This window comes from Dipodomys merriami, unplaced genomic scaffold, assembly GCF_024711535.1.
Source record: "Dipodomys merriami isolate MVZ:Mamm:240054 unplaced genomic scaffold, mDipMer1.0.p SCAF_103, whole genome shotgun sequence".
Taxonomy (NCBI): Eukaryota; Metazoa; Chordata; class Mammalia; order Rodentia; family Heteromyidae; genus Dipodomys; species Dipodomys merriami.
In genome coordinates this window covers 1618591-1633423 of record NW_027202305.1, presented here as the reverse complement: position 1 = coordinate 1633423, position 14833 = coordinate 1618591, and the positions used below count along the sequence as shown (strand labels likewise).

The 14833-nt window shown below is 49.2% G+C and overlaps 1 protein-coding gene across 4 annotated transcripts in view; it reads right to left on the bottom strand.

The window, feature by feature from the left end:
• The window catches only part of LOC138809815 (contactin-5), a 463911-nt gene that overhangs the window by 81163 nt on the left and 367915 nt on the right, over positions 1-14833 (bottom strand). For all 4 annotated transcript variants that reach the window (XM_069996830.1, XM_069996838.1, XM_069996810.1 and 1 more), the window contains exon 13: positions 14198-14348. In XM_069996830.1, the coding sequence (XP_069852931.1) occupies positions 14198-14348 (151 nt within the window). The remainder of the gene's footprint in view (positions 1-14197; positions 14349-14833) is intronic.

The window sequence follows — 14833 nt, the reverse complement described above, 5'->3', positions numbered from 1 at the left end:
GGGGGGAGGCGGGCCTGGGGCGGAGGGGAGTGAGGCCCTGCTGGGTGGGAGGGAAGGCGCCCAGGCAGGTGAGCAACAGGAAGGCAAAGGTGATGCCTGTGTATCTCCCCTGAAGACGGCTTATTACAACGGAAAGATGAAAACATACGTGAATTGAAAGAGAATACCGGTTAAGTAAGAAATAGCACGAAGCGAAGTGTTAGTTACTGGATTTTGCTGGGGTAATAGAGAGTAAATGGCCTCTTCATAGTGTCCGTCGAAACAGAAACTGACTGTGGAGCGTGACCAGCAGTGAAGTCACTTGGTTAAAACGGGGCCTGTGTGGGACTCGGCCGCTCAGGACGGCTCCCGCGCACTTGCGCACTCGCGGCGGGCGGCCCCACGCCGCTGTCTGTGGGGCTCAGCCTCCCCTCTGCCTGCCCCAGCCCACGGCTCTCCTTTCTTGGCCTTCCGACAGTCTCTGAAGCAGGGATTCACATCTCGCCTCTTTTTCTAAAGTTGTTTCCGGTGCAGCCACTGCCTTAGGATCCAGCCGTTCCTCCCCGAGTCATCCTCACACAGTTCTAGAGAAGGATTCCGCCAGGAAGTATTTCAGAGGAATTAATCTTGGGCAGCTTAGGAAGAGCTGTTGCTGGGCAAGAGAAGAACTTGTACTTTTCCAAGGAGCAGTCGCGCACAGCAAGGCCAGCCTGATCTGTGTGCTCGTTCAGGGGCCCGGGAGGCCATCAGCGAGCGGACCACACAGCCGAGCCACCGCCACAGGCACGTGTGTCCGGGTGGGGCCGTGTCTGCCCGAGGACGCGGAAGCTGCCGGGGAGCCCAGGGCAGCTTCTGGGGGGTGTGAGCCCGAGTCCTGTGCCAAGCACCCCCACCCCCAGAGACATGGTCTCAGGGGGTAAAATGCACAGAATGTCTGGAAGCATATTCCTTTCTTTCTGATCAGACTTTTGAAAAGGAGATGGAAGACTCCACACAGTGGAGGGTCACATGGAAAGTTTCTCTGGATTATGAGAATTTTAATGCCAGCCACAGTGTTCAATGGTTTTCTAGGTAAACAATGTAATTTGGAAAATATGGAGAACATTATATGGATAATCCTTTTTAGTTGCTCAAAGCACCGTGTCTCTTTAAAAATTTAAAAAAAAAACAAATTCTTAACCATTTGAAAATAAGGTAGATATTTTGTAGAAAGGAAAGCCTGTTCTATTTATTAAAATGGTTGCTTGTATTCGTAGGTCCTTGGTATGGTCTTTCAATCTTGCTGGGTCAGGTAATTGGGTAAACATAAAATATGACACTAATATGAAATCTGTTTTTCAAGTGGAAAGATGTATGAGTTGAAATCCAAAGCAATTACCAGTGCTCATTAACTCAGCCCTGCTGAGAAGCACAGGTAAGTTTCAGATGGTGCCTCACTTCAAGTCAATTCCTTGTTATTGAAGACTGTGACGAGTAATTTAGTATTGACTTAAAGAGCCATTTTCATTTTATATCAGTGATTTCTTTTTCATTCTATGACCAAATTAGTAAGAAACAGGCATGGTTAAAAATACCATCCAGTGTTTATATCTTCTTCCATTTACATATTGTAAGAGCATAGGTGGCCTGTTAACTGTTATTATACCAAGAAGTTAAAAAATCTCCTGAAATCATAAGCAAAAGCTGCTGCAAGGAAGCAAAAGACGAAGTAACACTGCAGGGCGTGATGAGAGTCTGTTCCTGCCTTTCCTTTTGGAGGTGGAGAACAGGGAAGAGGTTGAGGCCGTGGGACTCTGGCCCTCCCTCTGCCAGCTGTGCCTTGGGTCACCGAGGTGCGGGCCGCCGGCAGGTGTCGGTCCTGTCTGAAATGTCTCTCCAATGCTTCCCACACTCTCTCTATCCTTGTTCAGCCGTCACTTTCCCACGTGAATTGATTGCTAACTGGATAATTTAGTGGACATGGTGAATGGCATCACTTACTCACACATTACATGGTCCCGAGAGAGTCAGTTAAGAAGAAAAGATGGATCTAAACTTTCCCCTTTCCACACCCAGGAGCCAAACAATCTTGATACTGATAGGCCTAACATTATATCTAATGTGTCTGTCTGTCTGTCTGTCTGTCTGTCTGTCTGTCTGATGTTCCTGAACCCTTCATACACCTACACATTCTCCTACAGGGAGGTGGAGGGTCATGAATTTACTGCGGCTTTACACCTTCATATGGACACTTTTGGAACAACTCTTATATCCTAATAAAGGATTCTGCCTGAAATATCCTGTAATTCAATCCTGTAGCATCATCCGGAGCAAGTGCACAAATGCAAACAGCTAACAGCTAACATGTGCTGATGCTGCTCCTCCAACATCTTCCAGGGAACCCCCGGCCGCCCCGACAGCAGCCCACGGTTCACAGGGGCCTCGGAACCTGCACCGGCCACAGGACCAACGCCGGGCTCTGCCAGTCTCCGAGGACACAATCAGGTCTCTCCTGGACCTTTAGCCAACTGCAAAGCCCTTCAAGGTGCTGTTTGCATGCATGTTTTTGCCATCATAGAAGATTACAGTCCCCACCACAGATTTCAAATTAAGATATTTTGCTGTACGTTATATGATTTACAAATTGTTCCTTTTCTTCTCTAGTGCATAATATCTAATGAGAAATTTCATATCCAAGCTTATGTTTGCACTACAAACTTGAACACATGTTGTTTTCAGCAAACCCAAAACTCCATGTAAGCGCACACAGGAGGAAGTCGGAGTCCCGTGTCCTGGGGAAACGTGGACTTGCCTCTCACCGCAGTCGTGGGGGCCAGGCCCTCCCAGCAGGCGCTCCTGGCCTCAGAATCTCACTTCCAAGACTGCTGCCCCACAAGCCACAGCGTTTCTTAGATGGCTAGCCTCTATGAAAGAGAAAGTCCTTGTTGCTAGGTGCACACTTACCCCGCCACAGCGACTGAAGCACCGAGCTGGGAACTGTCCCTCTCCTCCCCCCCCCCGACAGCCCTCTGCCCACCCCGCGTTCCAGGGAACGAGCACCCCCTCCTGCCACCTCTCCCCATGTTCTCGTGGGCACCACGGGCAGTGGCGTCCCCGCGACTGCGTTCTATGCGTCCTGTGCCAGGCGGTACAAGCAGTCCATCTGTCCAGGCTCACGCCCACAAGGCCAAGGGCAGCGCGTGCCGGGGCCCCCGGGGAGCACCGCAGCAGGACCTCGGCTCCTCTCGTCACCTTCGGCTGCTCTGTTTCCACACACATCTTCACCCCCGCGGGGCTGATCCGCTCCACACACTGCTGAGCCGCCCCAAAGCAGAGCTGCGCTCCCGCGAGGCCCGTGTCCACGCCACACCCGTGGACGCAAACGCTCTGTGTTGCTTTAATGTCTTTTTATATTAAAGAAACGCATGCATGTCTTTATGTGTATGTGTAGATGCTTGCGTGTCAAAATACACGAGCACACATAGATGTCACTGGGTTACTAGGTTTCTGAAGGTCTTGGACAGACGTTTTCCAGAAGAACTTGTTGGTGCGGCCGAGGCGCTACTGAGTCAACAGCAGGCGGCTGACCGCAGAGCCCCTCCCCCCACGCCATCTATACAGCTGAGCTTTGTGTTTGGTTTTATTCAGGCACTAATTCATTTTTTAAAATTGGTTGTCAGTATGGTTCCGAGTACATATTAAATCCCGTTGTAGTCTGGCCTAATTTTAGGAACCACGGAGATGTTTGGATAAAGATCCACATCTGGAAGCAGCCTGGGTCCAGGGCGGCCGCCCGGGCCTCCGCGGCGGCCGTCATTACAATGTTTTAATATTGTTCATACCATGAATTTTTTCATTAAGTCTATTGACCTCATGCTAAGAGAGAAATTATTTTTAATAAATAAGAATTTATCTCCTGGTTGTCGGAAACTTTTTTATGTTACACCAGGGGCTTTTATTTTCCTCCAAATCTGCAGGCTGGCTGGCGTGAAGGAAATCAAGCCCTCATTTACGAGCACGCGGGGGGAGTGGTCTTGGGGTCCTTTTATTAGTCAAGTTTATTAGTGGTTGACTTGGCTAGTGTCTATGCAGCCACTCCAGATCCACTCATTCCACTTTGCCGGCTTACAGCCCTGGGTGAGTTTACTTAGTTTTCACGAGGTTCGGCTGGAGCACGAGCAGGTCTGGCGGCCGCGAGCGTTCCCTCGTCACTGCCGTGGCGGCCGCGTGCAGCGGGTGCGGTGTGGCGCATCTGTGGAGGGAGGCGGACGCAGACCGCTTCAGGGGTCTCTGCACGGCCGGGGAGGAGTGGAGATGCTGCCACAGACCTACTGGACCACAGGCACGCTCCTGCTCGTGTAACCCACAAGCACCGCTGCACAGACCAGGGTTAGACCTGAACGCATCTCACCTCGAGGAGTAAACCTAGCCACAGGTAGTGAGCGGCTTTCTGCGTATCTGAAAGTACTGCATGAAAGGATACTGGATGTTTTCATCATAAACTATAAGTGAGGCCTTTAACCTGATTTAAAGCTAGATTTAAATATAATGTATTTACTATATTACTACAAGTATTTACTGTAGATACTATACTTACATCTATTAAAACATTACAGGAAACCCTGCTGAAAAATGTGTTTCATGTTTTATGTATCAGTTAAAAAATAAACAATGAAGCAGGCTTATGCCTGTAATCCTAGCTACCTAGGTGGCTGAGATCTAAAGGTTCATGGTTCAAACCCAAGTTGGTCAGAAAAGACCAGGAGTTTACATCTATAATCAACCAGCAATATACTGAACAGGTGGTGTGATTCAAGAGGCAGAGTACCAGGTATAATCAAGAAAGTCAAGCAAGGCAGCCAGGCCATGAGTTCAAGGCCTGGCTCTGGCACTAAATGAATGACTGAATGAGTAAATTAATTAATAAGTAAAATACTATAAAAAGTAAAGCTTTGACTGGAGATGTAGCTCAGTGGCTTAGCTTCAGCCTTGCCTGTGGGAAGCCCTGGAGTCAAGCCCAACACCACAAGAAAAAGATAAATAAAAATAAATTTAAATTCTCAAAAGATGCAGCTCCTGAATCTGAAATATAATTGTTAGTTATTTCCTGCTAAACTACCTTGTATAATGAGTTCACATTTTTAGTCTCAGTGTCTTTTGATGATCAATTCAGGTGATAAAATTAGTTGCCTCCCGAAGTGTTTCCTGGCCTAGATGCGAATAACTATCCAATAAATAGAAATAATTCAGTAGAGAGTAGCAACAGGCAATACCACAAGTTCTGTTACATGAATGAAAACTTGATATTTCAATCACAAAACAATAAATCATAAACACGATCACATGACAAATCCAACCAAGTGAAAGTGGGAAGGCATGATGTCTGAACGTATCTTGTGTTGTGATAATGGTAATTTTTTTCTCCTTTATGTCAACTCCTAATGTCATCCTTGACTGTACCAAAAGACAGATAATATTCCATTCACTTTATAGTCTGATTCCACAAAAATCTCTTTGCTGACAAATACCTCTAATTTAAGCTAAAATGCCCCAGGTAACTGAACTCCAAGTTTAAAATCCTGCAGTGCTCACCCAGCACTTAAACACCGACGTCCGGGCCCAGGAAGAAGGTGAGCAGCCCGTCCACAGAGGGGGACAAGGGGCGCACCGGTGCACGGTCTTACAGAATCTTGGTAGTACTGACAATGGGAAAATTCTTTTCTTTAAATTGCCTCCCAATTACATTTATTTCATAATGTCCATCTCTGTCTGTCTCTTGAAGAGCTGCTCATGATTTCGGCTACCTGTTATTGAAGGAAGATACATGGGAAGAACTAAGGGTCTAATTGGCACCAATGGAAGAAGGGCATTTTATCTCATTACATGAAAAACGAAGCTGTGTTTTAGTAACTTCTTCTGACAATGCACAAGTCTCTCAGTCTCTAAAATTTTAAGTAGCACACATTTAGTATTTCTGGAAAATCTTTTATCTCCAGGTTTCTAAACGATTTCCAAATGAATGTTAAATCCAGACATCCTCTTTCCTCTCCACTCTCCTCTCTTCTTTTGATCTCAGCAGAGCCAAAATTTGATTGATCTCATCACATTATTCAGTTGCCTGTCAGTCAAGCTTCTTACGATTTCATGCCTTTTCAGTCAACTGCCAGGAATAACCTCTTTTATTCTGTACAGGGTTTTTTTTTATTCCCATTTTTATGAACATTCCTCTCCATAGTATAATGATACTCTGCATCAAGAAACGCCTTCTTTCTACCTGGAACCTCCTTTATTCTCATGAAAAATAAACCTGGTCCTCATTATACAAGAGCAGTGAGATATTCTGGGAAAGACACTCGGGAGAAAATTAGGAGACATGCCCCTGGGTTTGAGTAAATCACTGCCCTGCTCTCCCTCAGCTTCGTCATAAGCGATGAGAAAGGTGGAATGAACCATTCTTCAGACGCCTCCCCTCCCCCTCCCCGTCCTCTCCACTCTCCCCTCACTTTGTTATAAGCAACGTGAGGATGAGGGAATGAACAATATTTAAGATGTGCAGTGCCATGCACCCTCTCCTCTCCTCTCCTCTCCTCTCCTCTCCTCTCCTCTCCTCTCCTCTCTCCTCCCCTCCCCTCTGAGTACAATCAATACTCTACTCAAAGACAGTCGCTACAAAAGGAGGCTGATTTGGTCCTTCACTGCTGGAGCAAGGAAGCTGGAAATCACAGCACCACAGCCAGGCACACGGGTACGAGCATCTGGCCCCCCTCTGTCCCTTCCTCCCCAGACAGACAGACACACACACACATACACACACACTCATGTGTTCATATCCACACACGTGATAAACAGTGAGATTCTCAGCATTGGCCTCAGTACGGGGTGCAGTACAGCTCATTCCACACACGATTCACACAGACACCATTGCTCTAATGTGGTGTGCCAGCTCTAAACTAACATCATGTTTAAAATCACGCAGGGACAGTTTGGAGAGCAGAACTGTAGCGAAGGTTTTGGTTAAGATGACTTATTCATGGTTTTGAACAGCATTAAGTGGCTTGCAGAGGGGTGTTCTGATCTGCGCTTTATGGATGGGGTTTAAAGTCTGGGCACGGACAGGTGGCCGGGGAGACGGGTCGCTGGGAAACGCAGGCTCAACTCCACTTGGTGTTGGCTGCAATTCCAGCCACTCCTTCCTGGGGAGGTGAGGAGGGCTGGGAAAGCATACTGCTGCTCCTGTTAATCTACTGCCAGTTCTGGTAAGTTCCACTGACCAGAGAACCAGAATTTAAGCCAGCATGTAAGCAGCTATCACAAAACACAAAGAAAACTGGTCTCCCTTCTGCTCCCGGCCTTCTGCTGCATGGGAGGCTATTCTGACCGGAGCCTCACACCTCGCGCTGACCCACGCAGCACCCCCAACAGCCCACTTCTCTACAGCACCTCCTGAAGGAAGTTCAGAGCATCGGGGACATGGTCTCACCGGTACTTAAAATGCAGCTTGCACTGTTCGTGCCCACACCCCTGCTGGGATGTGGGGTCCTAAAAATATGTAAGGATAAGAGGAACCAGGGCAGGTGTGAGGCTCACAAGCTTTCAGGAGCGCTGTGTGGGATGAGCCATGCTCAGCCGCAAGTCACGTGGTTTGGCTCATGTGCAGAATCTAGACCTAAAAGGTAAATATCCGTGTCTGTGTGCACATCCATCTCTGCATGCACATCAAATCTATATGTTCATCCCTGAAATTCTCTACTACTATGGCTGAGAGCTCATAGCTGGTGAGTGGTGCACACCGCTGAGGTGCCATCTTGGATGACAATGGCTCAGTGAGCCCTGGGCACCCGGGGAACCTGGAGCAGACGCAGGCTGTGGTAAGGTTTATTCGCCGAGGGACCCAAGGCCTCCTGAATACCACGCCAGTTCCTTCTCGATGTGTGTATACGTATGCATGTAGAAACTCCACCGTATGTATGACAGCTCGTCTCTGAACACTTATCAAAACCAAAGCCCTGAAAGACGCCTGTATTATTAGATGATTGATCCTAACAGAGGAACCAGTTGCACACAATTTATACATAGATCACAAGTATCTTGTGTATTTTTCTAGAAAACCCTAAACAATGCCATAAACAGGTCTATCTCCTCGCATACTGTCTTCCATTTCTGCCTGTGCACCACATGTGTGTACACATGCACACACACACATTGCAAAGAAAACATCTGGAAAGGTCTACTGTCTGTAAGTGTGTAAGCACACCCCCATACACACACCTCATACTGGTGACACACACATTGCTCACATGGAGGACTGCAAACACCTCTGAACTGCTATATAAGAACCGAAGCCACAAAACCTGCCATCTCCAAGCAGCCTTGTGCAGAGTCCTCATGCGGGGCCTGGGAGAGCAGGGCCCCAGCAGGGTACCTGTGAAATGTGGGGGATGGGGGGCCTGGATGGGAAATGTGGGGGATGGGGAGCTGGATGGGAAATGTGGGGGATGGGGAGCTGAATGGGAAATGTGGGGGGTGGGGAGCTGGATGGGGAATGTGGGGGACAGGGAGCTGGATGGGAAATGTGGGGGATGGGGAGCTGGATGGGAAATGGGGATGGGGGGAGCTGGATGGGGAATGTGGGGGATGGGGAGCTGGATGGGGAATGTGGGGGGTCGGACTCTGGGAGAACTATTCAGTTTCAAACATGTGGGTTGACTGTAGAATTTATAATCACGACTCTTTCACTTGTTGCAAGTCTTTTTCTTCTCCACAGAACATTACAGTGCACCCTGTTCAGACTCAGCCGTAGATGCCATGAAATGATTTTCTCAGTCTTTTAGTTTCCTCATTTGGAAAAGCCAGTTTGATTTTGCTTTCATTAATACTGAAAACATAATTTAAGACATGTCTGTAGCTCTTTTCCTCTTTTGGCTCTCCTCACAATGCCAAGGATTTCTGTGTGTCCTCCCCTGCTATGGTGTGGCAGGCCGATGTCTGTCCCGACACCGTGCCGGTCCCGTGTCATGCTGGTGCGGGAATCCTCCTGCCCCAGGCTCCCCCCTCCTGGGATGCGTGGGGAGGCTTAGGTGGTCGTGTTTGGTTGGAGGACGTGGTCCCTAGAGCCCTGCCTCTGTCCCGCCCTCTGTCCCTCCTTGCTGGTGGAGTGGATTGTTCCTGCTGGCGGGAAGCTGAGGCGTGCGGGTCTTCCGGTGCTGCCTGGAGCTCCGGAGGGAAATGTGTCGTGGCTTTGCATTCCATGCTTGCTTCTGTGTATTTTTACTTTTTAAAATATCTTTACAAATTCAATGAAGTTTCTCTTTCCGCTTGCAGGCACGAGGAGATTTTTTAAAGTATAAATATGTTATAGTTGATTAAGATGACATGCTTCCCTTGTTTAATCTTTACGGCGGGAAGCTTCATTGGTTTTTCCAGGGTTAAGCCAGTGGCTGTGTGATGCAGCATCCTTTCAGATGTAGCGGTATTAGGAATTTTCCTTTCCTTTGCATTTTCAAGGACATCAAGGAATGGTATGAGGGAGTTTCTTTCTGATGTGTCCATACTGACCCCCACCCCCAGCACCACCCCTCACCCTCACCGGCCCCTCTGGCTGAGAGGAAGGGAAGAAGAAAGGCATCTACTGTTTACAACAGGAGCCAGGGGAAACAAGGTCAGCTCAGCACCCCAGTCCCGCCAGAGTGCCAGCATGGGGTCACCTAGAGCCCCGGTGTGTGTGGAAGCTGCGTGTGTGCGTGTACACACACCGATGCCAATTCCAGATGACTGCTAGTAGAGCGAAGAGAAGGATGCATGCTAAAGATGGCGCTTGCTCAGGTTAGTCTCTGGTGGAGGCCACCTGTGGGCTCTTCCCCCAGTCAAGTCCGCGTTTTCGAGTCACTAATTTGTAACCATCCCTCGAATTCCCATGACGAACCGAGCCTGGTTAAAGCAGACCTTGATTTATGCAAAGGCTGAGAAGAAGTGACTATGGAAGTCTCAGCGGGAGCTAGAAACCTCCTCAGTCAAATACTTTTTTTCTCAACATCCTCCAAATCGTCTTTCTTCTCTATTTTATATTCTCCGAGAGCCGCTTGGGGAGGCGATGGGATCAGTCAGTGGCATGTACTTAGATGCTTGAGTTCCCAAGTATTTCAGATGTTGTTTGTACTAAGGACAGATTAAGCTGGAAGTTGTAGTCTGGGGGCTTTTAGAAAAGAGAAGCCTTTAGGCAATTAATGGCTTGCTCCCGTCCCGTTGTGCCCGTGCGAGGGGCAGAGGCTGGGAAGTGGTGCAGCCATTTATAGCAACTGGGTAAATGAACCGTAGTTAGAAGTAGAATTTATGAACTGTTTGCTCAACTGGTAATTAGCTGGAGATGTAAAGCCATGAAGTGGAGATGCTCATGCAACAACAGAGCCAGAGTTATGATGTTGTCGCTTTTCCCTTTGGAGTGGCAGCCTGCTCTGCATAGTTAACAATTAAGGAAAATCAGAAACAAGACGCAACCTGGCAGTGAGGTCAGCCAAACAAACAGCAAGCCACTGCACTGGTGCTGGGGAGGGACCGTGGTGGGAGACCAGCTCAGCAAACAAAGGTTCCCGGGCCTTCGTCTCCAGCCCTGTGTGGACAGGGTGGTGTGAGCCAGCTCAGCTCTGGCGCCTGGCTCCAGGCTGGGAACGGGCTCCACTTCTGGCCTCTCAGCCCCATGGGGAAGTACAAGCAGGAGAGCTGCAGTCCAGGCAGAAAACAAGACCTTATTTCAAAAATAGGCAATGTAAAAGGGAATGGGAGATTGCACCAGGTGGCAGAACACCTTCCTAGCAAGTGTAAGGCCCTGAGTCCAAAAAGCTGTGGGATGGACGAAGGTTCTGGAGGCTGGCAGCGAGATCTGCAGAGACTTCAGAGAATGAGAAGGTGTCGCATATTTACAACGGCTAGAGGAAATGATTGTGTGCTCAGTATAAATACCTGGTAAGTGTCTGCAGGGACATTTACAAGGCGGATACATGATCAGAACGCCACATGGTAACCTGTAAGAAGTAAATTTTCTGTGTTGTGTCCAGCAGTTTCAACTCAGGGATTTGTGCCCGACTCGGCTGGTGCTACACAGCTAACCATGCCTCCAGCCCCTAAAAATAAGTTACAATATAAAAAAGCAGCAGCACATCCTGTCATCTGTTGGTAGTCAGTGGGAATTGCAGGAGATGCCTAACTTGTGAAGACCCTCGCGGCGGCCAGACTCGGCGCTGGCTGGCTGGGGCAGTGGACTCTTCCTTCTGGCGGGCCGCGCGTGGGGAGGGTGGGTCCCGTGTCCGGTAGGGGTCTAATCGCATCTCCCTGCCTTATCCACAGCTTCCCCGGAGTGAGGTGCCCCAGGCACATGCTGGGGAAACCGAGTTTCTTGACATATCAGAGGTACACACTTGAATGAGTCCTGGTTCTTTCTTAATTACAGTCTCTACCTAAGGACAGTTTCTGCGACAGGTTGAAAGTTCGCACAGAGAGCTAATATCCCATGTGTGTGACTGTCCTATTTTTGCATGCATGTTTACCTGCATTTCAGAGGGAAGTTGAGGAAGGTGGCCACCTTTCACTGAGCATGAGCCTGGCGATGGGAAGTGTGAAGCCACTTTGTCCCCATTCCTGTGGCCCCAGCATTCCACGTCTGGGGGAACGTGGGGCTGTGTGAGCGGCTCAGGAGGCACCCCACCCCCACCCCGCAGGTGAAAAAAGCCATTCTGACCACCTCATTGCTTTCGGAAACGTTCTAAATCACAAAGGAAGTTAAACGATGCGTTCTTGACATAGGAGTGCTCATTATACCACTGCTTAGACACTAACACAATCCGCGACCTCCAGGGTCTATGCTGTTTTATGTTCCTAATATGTAAAATACGCTGTCAGGAGGACAGAGCCCCGCAGCTTGCTCGTTAGCGGACACAGCGTGGAGCTGGGGGCCAAGCAGGACACCAGTCCTAATCACACCCGTGAATCCCTCTTCCCGACCAGTGCAGGCAGCTTCCCCAGTGATGGTCTTGTAGGGCTGTTATGAAGAATACATTTTTCTGTTTGTCTGGGAGTATGTGAGCTTGATCGCCGTTGTCTAATAAACACAACATGGATTCCCACTGGAAGCCAGTGTGTTAAAGGGGCAGAAAAGTCTGCGATTCTGAGCTCCTCTGGTGAGCAGGGAAATAGTGCAGGGAATTTTGGACAAGTCTGTGCTTAGATTACAGACTCGTAAAAGGAAAAGCATTCTTGAATATTATTCTTCTACAGGTACCTGATAATTTTGTGGGTCTGGATTTCCTAATCACCCAGTGAGTTATGCTTCCTTTTCCCATCTCTACCTAGATATGAAAACCGATGCTTGAAGTACTTTTGAAAGTCAAAAATTCAAAGTATCTTTGAAACACACGTGGCATATTTGGAGATGTTCAGTGATGGCTCACAAGGGCTGACAGAAAGGAAGCAGAATGCACCAGGTGGGCCCTGAACCAAATATAGTGGGCTGCTCCCTGCCCGGATCTCCTCATTCTTCCTTTCAGCCAAGACTGCCCTCAGAAAGCATGCGACGGTGAAGACTTAATGTGTGTGCACTGCTGGAGAGCTTCGGGATGATTATATTTGAACAGGAGTTAATGGCCAAGTAATGGAAATAATGAGCTGGAGAGTGATGAGCGGAGCCCAGGAACGAGGCTGGGAGTCCCCGGAGCTCCGAACCCCGGCGCCCGGACAAGTTCCAGTGTTCGTAGGAGGCCAAGTGACCGTGCGCTGCAGTCCTCACACACACCCTGGCCAGGTCTGGGCACTGCCAAGCGGAGGGACATCTTCAGAGGCTTCACTGCCTCTCCCTTAGTCCTCAGGCACTGAATGCACTCCCCACGCCAAGGAGGGGAGAGGGAAAGACCCAGCCCGAGGGGAGGAGCCCACCCCGGGGCAGGAACCGAGGCTCAGGGACTCCCAGCAACCAAGAGCCAATTCACACCCTCCACCCAGTAACGCCGTCGTCGTCCCAGACTGGCCCTTGCACATTCTTTTCTTAATCACTTAATCTTAATGACTTTGCCATGAAAAATGGAGGCTAGAGTTCAAGGGTCAAAGTTTGAAATAGCAGTCATTACGTCCGCCACTGCTACTACTACCACCACCGTCATCACCACCATCATCATGAACATCATCTTCATCATCATCATCATCATCTCGCGATGAGAATGAGCGAACACCAGCCCGTGTATTTTCTATGCAGAATTTCATTCAGTTCTCCCAACTCCAGTTTCACATGGAGAAGAGTGGATACACGGTTAGAGTCTATAGTGCTCACGAGGACAGCACAGATCTTCAGGGTAGAGCACAGCCAGTAATTAAACAAACCATTCCACACAACAAACAAAACCAGTGCATCTCACTGCTGACAGGAAGCAAAAGCCTTAAGAAAGATTTCAAGTGTTAGGTTTAAACAAACCTAAATGTTGACCTAGAGATTACGTATTGGAGTACTTACCTCTACAAAACATCACAATCTGAGCTCCTGACTTGTAGCTCACAGAAAGTGAGCCGTGTGCAATGCACCACCGCTGATGATGGCGGCAGGAGCGGACGCGGAGAGCCCCTGTCCTCACGGCCTCCCTGCGTTCCTGTACGACCCTGGCCTCTGCCGGCCACAGACTGACGCTCACATGCAGCATGGGCTGCTGCCCAACTCACAGCTGCCCGTGGCCATCCAAGCAGCCTGCGCTATTTTTGTTAGCCAGATTGAAAACAGAAAGGCAAAGCCTGGCTGGAGTTCACCCGGCAATAATCCCATCAGCAAAGAACTATCCAGCAGACCCAGAATGTGCTCGTGCTATGTTACTGCTACCAACCACCAAAAACACAACCCTCATCGGGGCCCAGGTCACTGGGGATTCCAGTACCAAGGACAAAATGCAAACCAAAACCCACTGGCCAATTACATTTCTTGCTTTCTTCAAAACCCAGTGCAATTCTTTCTTAGTCAGGAAACCCAATGGAAGTAAGGGAGTTTGACCTCTCTATAGTCTACCATCTGTCTGTACTAAACACACACACACACACACTCTCTCTCTCTCTCTCTCTCTCTCTCTCTCCATTGAAAATGCACCCGTCAAACAAAAGTCCACTTCAACTGGGTGGGGAAGTACCTCAGGGTCGTAGGACTCGTGGCCTCTGCGCCCCTCCGACCTCAGAGGCCTGGTGCTGTGAGGAGAGGGAACACAAAGCGGCTTCTGACCTTTTGTTCTCTCTGAGCGCTCTGTCTCCCTTCCGCCACGAGATGGTCGGCTTCGGAGAGCCCTGGGGCCGGCACTCCAGGACCACCTCCCGGTCTCTGGTGACCACGACAGTCCTCTTCAGCTGACTTGGTGCAAAGGTGGGAGGGGAGGCTGTGCGGGAGGAAAGGCCCATTCACTGGAGGCAGGGACATCCTCTCCAGCGAGCGACACGCCGCAACTCCTGCCCCTTTTATCCAGTGTCATCAAACCACACAGAGAAAACCTCCATGGCACGGGTACGTGATTCATTGCTACAATGAGATAGCTGCTGGCTGCCAGGAGATAATGGCGTCTGACAATGTGGAGTTCATAGATAAAGGCCATTTCAGAAGCTAGCATGCCTTACTGGTGGTACCAGTTCCTCTTGTGAAAGACTCGTGGATGGCCTGAGAGGTCAAAGGACCGGCTGTGATGGATAACTCTAAGGATGTCCTCTCAGTGGTTCTCTGCCATGATGGGGGGAATGCCTAGGACAATTCTGTCTTCCATTTCCCACCGTAATCAGTACTGGAGCTTCATTATCACTGATGCGGGGGCCCAGCTCGGGGCTTCCCCTGTCCTTCATCTATCTCTCTCCAGGCTGCTACTCCACCATC